We start from the raw sequence: 14734 nt of genomic DNA, 5'->3' as shown, positions 1-14734 counted from the left end.
CTACTTTGTCTCCTGGTGCCCATCTCCATTCTCTTCTCTTCTCCCACCCCTTTGCCATTTGTGTTTGAAGTGGTTCATATCCTTTCAATAAACTTGACCAATTGGTTTAAGAATTATTAAGTGCCAAGACTGGAGAGAAGGCTCAGTTGGTCAAGTGCCTGCCACACAAGCATGAAGACCTGAGTTCATAGCCCAGCACCCACATAAAAGCTGGACACAGTGGCATGAATCTGGGAGTGAACAGAGACAGACAGATTCCCGGAGCTCATTAGCCAGCCACTGTAGTGAAAATGGCAAGCTCCAGGTTCAGTGAGAGACCCTGTCTTAAAAAGAAAAAGGTGAAGAGTAATTGATTGAGACTTGTGAAAAGAGAGTCTTTGGTGAACCGCAGAACTGATACTGTAAAGGCCCAGAGCATAAAGGTAAACAGGAAGCTTCCATAAAGTCAAACAAATGCATCAGCGTCTTTATGCTGTTCCCTCTAAGAGGAGCATTTGATCTCTGGTGATAAACTCCAAGACCGAGCAATTAGTAAGTTAGGGTATTAGTGAGTTAATGAACATCACACCAAGCACCTACCTTGTGCTCAGCACTTTACTAGGAGCTGGGATGGCCACAGTGAGTGAGATAGATATGTGACCCCTATTGTGAACAGATACTTAGTCACAAGCCTGGTAAGTACTTCAGTGGAAAAGCATAGGAATCAGGTTGCTTTCCCAAGGAAATGGCTGGTAAACTAAGACAGGTATTGTCCCAGTCTGCTTTTGTTGCTGTGACCATGACCGAAAGCAGCACAGAGAGGAACATTTATTACATCACATGAGTTATAGTCCATTATCAAGGAAAGCCAAAGCAGGAGCTTGAAGCAGAAACTACAGAGAGAGGCCACTTACTGACTTGTTTCCTCTGGCTTGCTCATCTCCTTTTCTTATACAGCTCAGGCCCACCTGCCTAGTGATTTCACCACCCTCAGTGGGCTGGGCTTTCCTCCATCAATTAGCAATTAAGAAAATGCCCCATATACATGTCCACAGGCCAGTCTAATGGAGGCAGTTCCTCAACTGAGGTTCCCTCTTCCCAGGTAACTCTAGTTGACAAAAATTAGCACAGTTATCTAAACTAATGATAGGGACAGAGGCATAGATAATCTAAAAATGGTGTCCAGCTTACAAATCATTTCACATTTAGATTACACTCTCAACGCTTTCATAGTCCTTTTAAGTCCTGCTAAGATAAAGGGAAAGCCAGGAAGAGGTGACACTTACTGCAGCGTTACCCAAGGTGCACACAGTGTTTGAGGTCAGAGGATAGGAAGTTCATAGGAGACAAACTTGGCTGAAGCCACATTGTAGAAGCTTTTGATGTAAAGCTTTCTATCTTTACTTTTTCATCCTTAGCAATTCTATCCTTAGCAATTGTCTAGATAAAGTTGTGTATATTTAAGATTTTGATGCATTATAAGCTGAGCTTTTATTGAGTTTTTAAACTGCTTCTGTACATTTTTCAAACCTCACTGAGAGAATGACAAGAAAATTTTAAGAACCAGGATTTAAATGTTGAACACACACACACACACACACACACACACACACACACACAAACCCAGATGGTTACTATTAGAAAATAGTAGTGATTTCAGCAGTAATTCACATTTTTAACAGTCAGATCAGAACACAGTACCACATTTCTGCCTAGATCTCTTGGCTTTACTTTTATAACTTCGTGCCAGTCGATCAGTCTCTTCATGTTATCTCATCAAAGCATCCCAGCCAGATTCATTTTCTCCTGGGAGTAAGCATTTAGTACCTAGTTTCATTCATATGTCCATATTGGATCTCCCTAAGTAAACTAGGTAGCCACTGTACAGTAGCTATTAGGGTGGAAGTAAAGACAGGAAAGGGATGTGTAAACTCACTGGGGATGAGAAATGAGATGTAGTGGCACTTCTCAACAGAGGACCAGGCCTTTTCATACAGTAAGCAGACACTAGCCACAGGAAAAGCAGGCTTCTCTCTTTGCAATTAATTCTGTTTTTTATATGCCATCCTAGATTAAGCTGGAAAGAAGGCAGTAGGGTGAGGAAGGTGTTAAACTCAAGTAACAGTTTAAATTAGAAATATCCCAACTTGTTTTTCGTGTCTGACAGTTCCTGCCACCAGTTGAATCATTACAGTAGGGATATGGGCCAGATCCGGGGAATACTTGTGGTTTGATTGACTTTTTTTTTTTTTTTTAATTTGCTTCAGATGACATGGTCACACGGTGATATCTGAGGCAGTCTTTTAGTTAGTGTAAAATAACTCCAGAAAACAGCGTTCCCCCATCATCTGGGAAGCGGGTATAACACAGGCACCTGAGAAAGGGCACATTTTCTTTACTGCTGACATATGCATGCCTTCCCCTATCAGTGGAATGTTCACAGTGAGACAGATCATGGAGAACGTAATGTTCCCTTAATGGTCTAGCCTTAAATCCAGCTCAGCACTGCCCTAAAGACAGCCCTGGTGTTTGTCCGTCCCTTCTTTGACGTTAGAGGGCCCTGGTAAAGGTCAGTGAAATGTGTTCTGGGAATACAGCAGTCTCCAGTTAGCTGTCACTTCTGCCTTAAACCTATCTGATCTTTGTTTTGGGCAGAAAGAAGATAATTCAAATTCTCAGGTATCCAAGCTTCGAGAAAAACTGCAGCTGATCAGTGCTCTCACAAACAAACCTGAAAGCAACAGGCCTCCGGAGACGGCAGAGGAAGGTGAGCAGCAAGCTGACTTCTGAGTATTTCACGCAGGCTTGGGCAGCCTGCCTCCCACACAGGGAGTAGGAACAGTGTCCGCCAGCACTGATGAAACCGAGTGAGTGATGCCTGAGCGCACTGAGATGAGGCTGATGCACTTCGCTTTCATTTAGCAAAAGCCCATTTTGTACTTGATTTGTACTCTAGTCTATTAAGGGGAGAACGGGTAATGTTTAGCTGGAAATAGACTTCTCCATGCTGCCTGCATCCAATTATAGGCAAAAATGTTACTGTCATAGCTTATATTAAACCAGTCCTAAATGTTATGTTTCTGTTACTGTGAGTGCATAAAATTTACTTAAAAATAAATATTAGTCCTCCTGAAAGTCATTAACATGTAATGATGGAATTATTCAATACAGGCCACTTGGCTGTAGGTAAGGACACACTTAATCAATATTATCAGATGCATTAATTAACATCTACTGATTTAGGTCTTGTGAGGACAGAACAAGGTACTAGACAGTGTTGGCTTTGACCTCCCTGCACCAAGCATTCTTCAGCTTTGGAGATGTAGGATAGCTTTCCTGGGATTCTCTCCTGTGAGAAACAGAGCTACGTTGAAGGCCTTCCCCTAATATTGTCTTATGATAGCGTTCTTATGGTGGCATAGTGGTAGCTAGTGGCTCATACCCCCAGACCAGACTTACCAGCCTATTTCCCAAGAAGTCAAAAGACTTATCCAACTAAAGTCTTAGCATCTAAGCATAAATGATGTTAACTGTACTTATTATAGCTTGAGTATTCCTTATCCAAAATATGTAGGGCCTACAGTATTTTCAATTTGGAGTTCTTTCATTTTTTGAAATATTTGCAGGTTATCTTTGAGTTGGTGTCAAGTCTAAATACAGAAATTCATTCATGTTCATATATACATTATCCATATACATATTGCCTTGTGTTAATTTTATTTGGTATTTTTAGGTCACCTTTATTTGACTGTGACCCATCACATGAAGTCACATGTGGAGTTTTCCACCTGTGTCTGTACTCCGAAAGCTTTTGATTTGGGGGCATTTCAGATTAGGGCTACTCACCCTCAGCAAGGGTTCTGTTTCAGACCTTAATGGAATGCTGATTCCTCCTCACTTGTCCACAGACATCCCTCAGTCCACAGCTTCAACTTCACAGTTACTGTGCCACTTTAACTCTTGGCTACTTCTCTTAATTAAATATGTATGCTGTTATCCTCAAAGTTCACCTTCAATACTAATTTAATTTGGTATTAGAATTGATTGTAATAAAGATGTATGTGTTTGCTACAGAGCAAGTACAGAACTTCACATCAGATCCGTCAGCATTGTCAAAATTTTCACACCTTCTTGGAGACCAAATTGAGACCCAGCTGAAACCTATCTCCTTGCCAGGGATTTCTAGCATCAAAGGTAACGTTAATGATGGAAATGTTCAACATTGTGACAGTTACAGCTTTTTAATGTTTTCTTGTTTAAAAACAAAAGCCTATCTAATGGACTGAAGAGATGGCTCAGGTGTTAAAGACTTGAGTTCAATCCCCAGAACACAGTTAAAAAACAAACAAGCAGGTGTGGTGGCACACATTCTTATAATCCCAGCACTGGGGATGTGGAGACAGGCAGGTCCTGGGGCTCAGGGGCCAGCCAGCCTAACCTGCTTGTTGAGTTCCAAAGCTAGTGAGAAAAACTTTCTCAAAAACAGAAAGTGAACAGGGGCCAGAAAGATGGCTGAGTGGTTAACAGCACTTACAGCCTGATGACCTAAGTTCAATCCCCAGAACCAACTCAAGTGAAAGAAGAGAGTTGACTCTATGAAGTTGTCCTCTGACCTTCACACGTGACATGTATCCACCCACACATAATAACCATCAATTTTGGGGGCTGGAGAGATGGCTCAGCAGTTAAGAGCCCTGACTGCTCTTCCAGAGGACCCGGATTCAATTCCCACACCCACATGGCAGCTCACAACTGTCTAACTCCTGTCTCAGGGGATCCCACACCCTCACACAGACATGCATTCGGGCAAAACACCAACCCACATAAAATACAAAGAAATAAATTATAAAAAAAAGTAACAATAATGATAATCAATTTTTAAAAGGTAGACAGTACCTGAGGAGTGACAGCTGAGGTTGTCCTCTGGCCTCCACATACCTACAAACACACACACACACGCACACACACACACACACACACACGCACACACACACACACACACACACACAGTTTATATCCACATTATTGGGCCAGCTACAGAACACTGCCTCAGTCTGAACAGCAGATAATTGGTTGAGACAGACTTCAAATTGAGGCTGACTCCAAAGCCTCCATACTGTCTTTCAATGTTTTTTAAGGTGTTCAGTCAAAGAATGGGAATACACTATAAGATACAGTCTCAGCCAGATACAGTGGTACATGCCTCTAACCCCAGCACTCAGGAGGCGGAGGCACAATGATAAAGAAATTGAGGCCAGCCTGTGCTATATGTAGTGAGATCATGTCTCCAAAGAAAATCTTTCTTTCCTTCAGGTATGTTGTCTAATGCAGAGGACAGAAAAAAACAAAAACAATTCTGTGAGATTAGCAAAACAAGTCAAAGTTGACTGTTTTCAGGGCCCTCTGGGATCTTGACAATGAGCAAAATAAATACCCATAAGAGGCTGTATTTCATAGGATGACGCTTGCCTTGTTCCCAGTAATGTCTTCTACTCTTCATCATGATGTTGAGGCCTCCTGGTGTTCTTTTGCTGTCTGGAAAATCACCCAGTTCTGATCACATGCCTTCCACTGGCTCTTCACTTTACCTTAGACGCCCTTGTACGTTATCTCCCAGGTCTGGAGTAGTGCTTCCTGTACATTATGACTGGTTTTGTTTGTTCCTATTTAGCATATGCTACTCTGTTGAAATTCTCTGGGGAGAAACGAAGTTTAGCTTCCATGAGTATAAAGTCTCGGTCCTAGTCACTCCCTAGCCTACTGCTCAGAGCCTGGTAGACATAAATGTGTAGCTGAATGAATGAGTTGCTTACATGCCGCGATTAATTAATGCTTAAAAAGCTCTTCTTTTCCCTGCCTCTGGTAGTTTCCCTTTGTTTTCTGGAGAGGAAGGAGAGTCATTGTATTTGCTCTCTATTAAAAAGAGTTTCTGGGGCTGGAGAGATGACTTAGTGGTTAAGAGCACTTGCTGCTCTTCCAGAAGATCCAGGTTCAATTCCCAGCACCCACATGGCAGCTCACAACTGTCTGTAACTCCATTTCCAGGGGATCTGACACCTTCACACCAACACACATGTAAGAATTTCCATCTAGCCGTTTGGTGTTGGGCACTGGGAGGAAGTATTCCGTCTGCTCTTCTGGCTCAGGAACTTCTGAGGCCTCACTGGCTGCACTACCAGGCCTGTGACAGCAGGAAGGAGGGACTGTCAGAGTTTGTAAGAGTTCCTCAGTGGAGCCCATCTTGCACAGAAACTGTTCTCCCTCCCTTTGGCACATTTTCATTCTTCCCCAGTCCCAAATGGCAAGAGGCTTGTGGAGTCCAAGTGTGGCCTTGAGTAAATGAAGGAAAATAATCAGGAAGACTTTAAAAAAAAAAAAACATAGCCAGAAACCTTCATTTCTTCAGTATTACAAATCTTTTCAATATACATAAAAACTCAATCAAGTCATTTTTTTTTTTTTGGTTTTTCGAGACAGGGTTTCTCTGTGTAGCTTTGCGCCTCTCCTGGAACTCACTTGGTAGCCCAGGCTGGCCTCGAACTCACAGAGATCCGCCTGGCTCTGCCTCCCGAGTGCTGGGATTAAAGGCGTGCGCCACCACCGCCCGGCTATTTACACAATTCTTAATTGTGTGTGCTCTCTCCAAGTCCAGAGGCATCAGATCCTCGTGGAGCTGGAGCTGCAGGCATTTGTGAGCCTCCCAACAAGGATGCTGGAAACTGCCCCCTGGTTCTCTGGACGAGGACTGCACTCCTGACCACTGAGCCATCGCTCTAAACCCCTTTTGGATTTTTTGTTTGTTGGTTGGTTGGTTGGTTGGTGTTTGTTTGAACTTTTTTTTGTCTTTTACTTTTGTTTGTTTGTTTTGAGACAGTCTCATGTAACCCAGGTTGACCTCAACATTCTGTATACGTAAGACTGGTCTTGAGCTGGATTACAGGCATGCACTTACACCTGGCTCAAATCCTTTTTAAATGTTCAAGGCTTTTGTTGGAAACTTTCTAATCCCATTGGCTGAAATGATATCTTAGTTATTTTTTTAATGCAGATTGACTAGTGGCATTAACCACTAAAAAATAAATACACAGAGGCAGACAGAGAGTCCTGTGGCTCTTTTTTAATTGAGATATAATTCATATTGCATGTCACCCTTTTAAACTGTATAGTTGTGTGGGCCTTAGTATATTCTCAAGGCTATGCAGTCATCACCACTGTCTAATCCCATAGCATTTTCAAGTCTCAGAGCAAATTCCTTGATCCTCTGGCTCTTACAGTCTTTCCACCTTGTCTTCTGCAATGTTCCCTGAGCCTTAGATTCAGGAGTTGTTTTGTAGATGTATCCATTGGGACTGAGCTCCACAACTCTGTGTTTTGATTGGTTTTGGTTTTCTGTAGTGGTTTCTGTTTGTTGTGAAAAGAACTTTCCTTGATAAAGGAAATTTCTACTACCCCTATCTGTAGATATAAGGACAAATACTTTTAGAGTGTTGTTAGAATTTATGCAGGTTCTAAGTTCTCCAAGGTCCATGACTTCACTAGGCCAGGGTAGTTAACTAAGTTTCCAGTACTAGGCATAATTTCCCTCTTAATTTAAGCAGATCTTAAGTTCAGTTAGAGAGCTGATGGTTACTGCCAAGGTATCCATGCTACTACTGCACTCTTGTTGTTCATTTTTTCTCTTTTGCTCTTTATGGGGGCCCCCCATCCAGCTCCCAAATAAATCACACATGGAATATATTCTTAATTATAAATGTCCAACCTTAGCTTGGCTTGTTTCTTGCTAGCTTTCCTTAACTTATCCCGTCTATCTGGGCTTTTCCGTTCTCTTACTTCTGTAAATCTTACTCTTCCCCTGTGACTTGCTGTGTAGCTGGGTGGCTGGCTTCCTTCTCTGGCTCCTTCCTCTATTTTTTCCTAGATTTCGCCTTCTATATATTCTCTCTGCCTGTCAGCCCTGCCTATCCTTCTCCTGCCTTGCTAGTGGCCATTCAGCTCTTTATTAGCCCATCAGGTGTTTTAGACAGGCAAAGTAACACAGCTTCACAGAGTTAAACAAATGCAACATAAACAAAAGTAGCACACTTTAAAATGATATTCTCCCACACACTCTTCGGGTTATTGTGCCATGCTGGTCATCATTGTGTTCCATAGGCATCATAGTAGGGTAGAACTCTTGATTGCTTCCCTCCTTTGGAAGCTTGATTGGCACCTTCTGGTACCAAAAAAGCTAGTCCTTGGCGAGGAGGCTGTCAGATCAGTTCCAACTCAGGAGCCTCTGGACTCTGTGTCTGAAGTGCATGGTGTCTTCAGCAATAGGGACTACCTTCCACCTCTGGGAGGCAACCAAGGACAATGGCAATAGCCTGTATGTTCTGGGGAGTCTCTTGAACAAAACTGACCAACAAAAAGAGGACTTCTTATGCCTGATGTTGAGGTTTTTCTTAGGTAGTCTTTGGCTCTTGGAAAAAGCATTGCCAGCCCAGATGAGATTTCACTTAAACTATATATGTATATTTATACACAGACATATGTATATTACAGTGGTTTGTTTGTTTGTTTAGGTAAATAGTTAATATATGATTCCTTTTAACTTTTTTAGATATCCTTACTTATTTTACCCTCCTCCCCCTTCTGTGTTTCTCTCCCTCCCAAGTCCCTGATTCTTGAGCTGCTTAATTTCTGGATCCAGAAAGACAATGTTACATTGTCTAGAAAGAGCCGTACTAGGTAATATGAAAATTTGCAGCCAACCATATTTGATACACTTCAGTGTTTTTCAAAGTTGGTTGATCTTTGTATTTTATAATCGACAGTACTGAGAATGCCACCTCACATAAATATGTAGTACAATATAGCAAGAATATCTTTAGGACCATTTCAGAAATTGGAAACTCAAGTCAGCAACTCAAATAGCAATTTTAAAAATCAAACATTCTAGCACAATACATGATTTGATACATGCTAAAGAATAATGGCAAGAAAATATTAAAAGTCTTTGTTTTCTACAAACCATTATGTTCCTATAAGAAGAAAAAAACTTGATATATACGATAAAAGCACTGCAGTTCACAACACACAGTAGTCTCAAATCCAAAGCAAAGTGCTTCCGGCAGCATTTGGTGGTGTGTGGCACAAGGACATGTGCGCTGCAAAGTGTACACGTTGTGTGTCAGGACAGTCATGCAGTGCAGTGCAGGCCAACACTTCCAGAAACACCTCCGACTTGTTAAGCATATGACTTTTATTTAACTTTTGGTCACTAGTGTTAAGAAATCTTTTATTATTGCCCAACTTTTTGTGACCCCTGCATTCAGGTACATAACCCCATATGGGTTTGCAGCTCACAGTTTAAGAAGCTATGTGCCATATAGTATTCCCCTCATTCTTAAAGGATCAAAATTAGTCTCTCTTGTTTTTTCTTTTTCATGTCTGTACGTGTGCGTATGCGTGTGCGTGTGTGTTGTGTATGTGTCTAAATGTTTACATGGGTGGGAGTTGTGCATGGGTGTGTGTGCATGTTTACACATGTGTGGTCTTGTACACATATATTCGGAGGTCCCAGTTTAATGTCAGGAATCATCGCCATTGCTATTCCTATCTCATTTCGGCAGAGGCTTTCCATCAAATGCAGAGCTGGTCGGTAGGGCCAGTCTCAACAGCCAGCTTGCTCTGGGGATCCTGTCACCACTCTGAGGCTGGGTTACAGAAAGACCTCCATGCCCGCATAGCACTTGAATGTATTCTGGGGATCCAAACTCTGGTCCTCACGCTTGCATGATGGCAGGCACTTTAACCACCGAGCCATCTTCCAGCCCGGTCATTCTGATTTAATGAAATCTTAAGATGTCATCTTTTGGAGTCAAAATCTGCAACTAGTACTGTGTGCATGGTGGGGGGAGGGGGGAGGAAACTGACTGCTGGGTATTGGAAGGGGTGCCCTTGGAGGCTAAAAGAGGGCATCTGGTCCCCTGGACCTGATTGGAGACTTGACTCTGAGCGATCTCTCCAACCCCAAAGATAACATTTTTTTTGAAGCAAAGTTGAGAGGGTTGTTTTGTTTTGCAGGAGAGAGGTTTGTTTGCATGGTGATAAGATCTCAGGATGTAGCCCAGGCTGGCCTGGAGCTTACTGTGTAGGCTATTCTGAAATCCGAAGAGATCTGCCTGCCTCTACCCACCCACTCCCAAATGCTGAGATTAAAGATATTCAACACCACATCTGACAAAGTAGCTTTTCTTTAATGCTTTGAAGTCAGCTGAAGCTACTTTTAACTGTGTGTGTAAACATCTAAATGTCTGTTTTTTAATTCCTGTTTAACAGATCTTCAGGATTTATTCCACAAGGCTGGTCAAGATGCAGATGGGATGCTGACCTACCAGGAAATCTGGAATTCCCTAGGTTCTGCCATGCCAAGACCAGAGAGCTTGAGAGTCTTTGACTCCAATGGAGATGGAAGATACTCCTTCCAAGAGCTAAGAGTAGCTTTAGGTATCTAGTATCATCAGGCATATTTTGAAATGGATTGTACACTGGACTACCTAAAATCTACTTACCTTTAAAAAAAAAAAAAAACCCGACTTACCCATCAGCCCTCCAGCCCTTCACACTACTGTAGCAGACACATTGCCACCTTTTAACTTGTTTGAAAACTCTATCAAAAAAAGTTATTTTTTTAAAAAAAAGATTTTACTTATAATATGATGTTTGGAAATCTATGATTTCCTGAAGCCAGTAAGATCTTATAACTTAAAAGTTGCCAGAAGAAAAATAATAAAGCCCTATATCTCTTTCCTGTTTTTGAGGGGAAGAGAACTTATCTTTTAAAGCTGGAAAGTGTGTATATAGAGATAATAAGTCACTGTTTATATTTCATATGAATTTGCCTTAAATTAGCTGCACTTTATAGAGCCTCAGAATATGTCTTTTCTTTGAAAGATGAGTCTTTTCTGTTTGTAAATATATAAAATGAGAGGGAGACTGTGCATATTGTGTAGAAAGTCAGAAGAAGAATGGCTTTGAACAGGATGAACAAATGACTGGTTTTAAGTAATTGACAGTCTCCTCTGGGTGGTAGCTGAAACTGTTCACGTCTCTTTAAGGTAACCCTCAAAGCCTTGGCACCACCACAGGTTTGTTTGGCCTGGGAGCTGGGGCATCAGATCCTGGGAGCTATGCAGAAGGTGCCAGCTCCAGACTCAGGAAAGTCAGATTCTGGGTCATTGCTCCTATTCCTAACATAAAAACCAGAGACGTCATGTTGGGATTTCCCTCATTTTTAATTATCTTTCAGAGTTTATGAGCATAAAAGTTAATCAGTGGCGAATTATGTTTTCCCCTCAAGCAAGCTAGATTGTCTTCTCTATCCACCTACTCAAGACCACCTTAAAGTGGTAACTGCCTCCCTCTGGCACCATCTCCAGTCTGGAACGAGAAGGCTCATGTCCTTGGTCACTCTGTCAAATTCATTGTCTAGAGCATTAGAGAAAAGCTCTAAGTTTTGACTCGGGAAACAACATCCTTTGGGATTTTACCTCTGGACTAACCGAGAACTTATTTCTTGGCAGGATGCCGAAAGCCAAAATGTGGTCAAATAAAATGTGAAATCATATTCTTTCCTCACAGTTGTCCACTCAGAAGTAGCTATAGGTTTTTCTGTCCAGAGGATGCCACAGTGAGCAGGCAGGCTTGGAGCAGGGGCCTCCTGGTGGTGGTGGCAGTTTTTCCAGATCTACAAAGCAAGTACAATGCTTCCCCCTGCACGTACTCTGTGGGCAAGTCATGAAAGGTCTGACTAGAAGGAAGTCACCAATGTCACTGTCTGTTGAGAATACTCCCAGTGTTGTTCTTAGCATCTCTGGGCAACATAAGTGAAGACCACACAGAACCTCACTTTGCTGTACCAGTCAGGGAAACACTGGAGAAGCTGCTGTGATGCAGGCTTCTTTAGTACAGAGCATTGCTACTGAATTCTGTTCAAGTTGCCCTGTGAGCTCTGGATAGTCTAGTACCCTTAAACCTTTAAAGATGTTTGGGTTTTGGTTTGTTTTGGTTTTGTATTTTATTTCCTTTACGTGACATTCAGCTTGGTGTTGGCTTTTTTTTTTCCCCCTAGACATAATTAAAACTCAGTGAAGGCAAGATAAAGTTTTCCTGTGCATGTGTCTTCTTATCTCACATTTCTTCCTCTTTAAATTTTTTGCCTTAACGTTTGCCTTGCCCATCTATGCTGTCACTTTCTTGGAAAGGTTGAAAATACACTTCAACATTATCCTGGCACTTTAGGTAACTTGAAGGTAACTCTTGTTCTGGCTGCCTTCTCTACTCCCCTTCTTTTTAATATATATAGACCCTTACAGATTTTGTAACAACCAAATAAAGTTCTAGCAATAAATTGAATTATTCTGCTATATTTGTATATATTGTACTATAAATAGTATGTCTGTACCTGGAAGGTATTTTTTTTTGAAAACTGATTTATATGAAATATACTGAGGGTAATGTAGCTTGTCCTTTTTAGTTTCAAGTTTTTATTTGTAGGCAGATACTTTCAAGACACCTTAACTCTTTGTGGTACATGCTTTTCAGTGGGGAAGCAGGGTTTGTTTCTTGGTCTTTCTTCTGTTCTTTCCTCTTCAAGCTTGTCTGCCAGCATCACCCCTGAGCCGTGTGTTGTCCCCTCCCCTACCAAGTTGACCACAAGTATCCATAACTGTCTTCTCATCCTGCCGGAGGCATTACCAGATCTCCTGGGTAGAGGTAGGTATCTTATCCTCCTTTGCTAAAAATTGGACAGACTCACTGGCCTAGGAGCCCCAAAAGCCTATCCCTCAGTGCGGATTGGGGTTTTCATTTGTATATTGTCTTAACTTGTGCATCCAGTGCCTTGTGTTTGTCAGGCTTCACCAGCCACAGATCACCTCTAAGAGAAGAACTGGATGGTGGTGGTGAGTTTGGCCTTGTCAGTCAGCAGCTCTCTAGTGCTTCCCACTTCGTTTCTATAAGCATTCTCCTTGGCCCTTTGCTTTACTGCTGTGTATCATCTAGCATAATATTTACTGAATAACCTTCCTCTAGCTAGTCATGGTAGTACATGCCTATAACCCAGCCCTTGGGAGGCTGAGGCAGGAAAATAATGAGTTCTAGTCCAGTCCGGACTACATAGTGAAATCTTGTCTCAAAAAAAGTACCTAGCTTAAAGACGAATGCAGTGGCAGTTAAGGAGCAGAATGAGTCTAATGCTAGAGCTGAAGAGTGGACAGTCTTTCTTCGCTGCCGGCTCTTCTCACCTCCATTTCAGCCTTCTCTTTGTCATTGCTGGACACAGCCCTATCAGCCCCCCTCTCTGGTCCCAGCAGTCACAGCTAAAGATTTTGACTCTGATAGGCTCACACTCATAATGGCCTATTGAGTTGTTTTTAGTGACAGCTTTTGTTTGCTGCACACCTCATTGGCTTCCTTACCAACCATCTAGATGTGGTCCCTTCTCTTACAGTCAAGCCAGAATACATTTGGGTATTCCTGAGACTTGAGAGAGCATGTATTGTTTGTTATATGAACCTAACCTACCTTGTTGTTTTCTCATATTAAGAAATGTAAATCTACTTTATATTAATGGAGCTATTTTGGTAATGTATAAGCAGTTTTGGTTCTGTTTAGGGAGTGGATTCAAGGTTTCCATGACTTCATTTGAGCTTTACTGATTTCCTATTAATATAGCCATTTTAATTTATCTAAATAAAACATTTCCTTTCTTTCACTGTGTCTGACTGAAATATTCCCTGATTCCCCTGATTATTAAAGGGAAAAACTTGCTTTAATCGCCATTTTTGTGGACTGCTTGCTACCTCCTCTTGAAATCAAAGGCTATTAGTTAGTGTCACAAAACAGTATTCAAGAATCCGCCTTAGGAATTCCAATGTTCTGTCAAGGAGGCTCCTGAGGCTAACTGAAAAAATGCAAGAATTGTCTCTGCTGTTGGTTGCCTGTCAGATCCCTTTGTAAGACCCATCTGTAATATTCCTTTGCTGAAGACATCACATACTCTGTTCACAGGACAGAAATCAAGCTGGAACTAGGCAGGAAGCTTCCTTCCTTATGGATAGCCCTCATAATGCATGAAGGTGTTCTCTAAGCTGCTGGGGTAAAAAGTCATCAACAGTCAGCTATGGACCTGTGCACAGTACTACTGGCCATCCAGGCAAGATGTGCCCACTGGTACAATAATATCAATTCTATTACAGGAATAACCAACCATTTTCTGTTTGGATTTGAGGCCCACTCCACAACAGGGAATTCATGACCTAGTATCATAAGCTCAGTCAAAAGCCTGTGGCTGGGAAGGTCATAGGCCATTCTACAGAAACTCATAACCACACAAAGTGAGGGTTAAATGTCCATCCATGAATGAGACATTTATATATCCCCTCCGGGTTCAGGGCTCATTGCTGAAGATGAGGTGGACAGAATACACAAGCTGGAGGAAGTAGGGGAGTAGAATACTTACATTGAGTTTGATGTGGCTCTTGCACTCTCAGACCCACTGAAGTTGTGATTATCTACCCAAGACTGAGCCTGCCAACATCTGGTCATGGATCAGAAAGCTCATTCATGAGGCCCCACCCCTCCCTGACTTTACTAACATTAACTTAAATGCAGTTCATGATTGTCGTGGATGGGAAATTTATTTTCTTAAGTAGTGTAGCCACTGGTAAGCAACCCGAATGAAATTCATTGTTGGTTTTTTGTTTGCTTGTGT

General features: G+C 41.9%; 1 protein-coding gene across 1 annotated transcript in view; it reads left to right on the top strand.

Moving 5' to 3' along the window:
- Window positions 1-13735, top strand: part of Efcab14 (EF-hand calcium binding domain 14) — a 38882-nt gene extending 25147 nt beyond the window's left edge. Inside the window, exons 8-10 of the mRNA XM_052718312.1 lie at window positions 2635-2746; window positions 4054-4173; window positions 10300-13735. Coding sequence (XP_052574272.1) covers window positions 2635-2746; window positions 4054-4173; window positions 10300-10475 — 408 coding nt within the window. The 3' untranslated portion in view covers window positions 10476-13735. The remainder of the gene's footprint in view (window positions 1-2634; window positions 2747-4053; window positions 4174-10299) is intronic.
- Window positions 13736-14734: the final 999 nt, after the last annotated feature.

The sequence above is a fragment of the Peromyscus californicus genome, unplaced genomic scaffold (assembly GCF_007827085.1).
Source record: "Peromyscus californicus insignis strain IS unplaced genomic scaffold, ASM782708v3 Scaffold_5__1_contigs__length_169319896, whole genome shotgun sequence".
Classification (NCBI taxonomy): Eukaryota; Metazoa; Chordata; class Mammalia; order Rodentia; family Cricetidae; genus Peromyscus; species Peromyscus californicus.
Note: the sequence above shows the minus strand (reverse complement) of the source record. Positions and strands in the feature narration are given on the sequence as shown.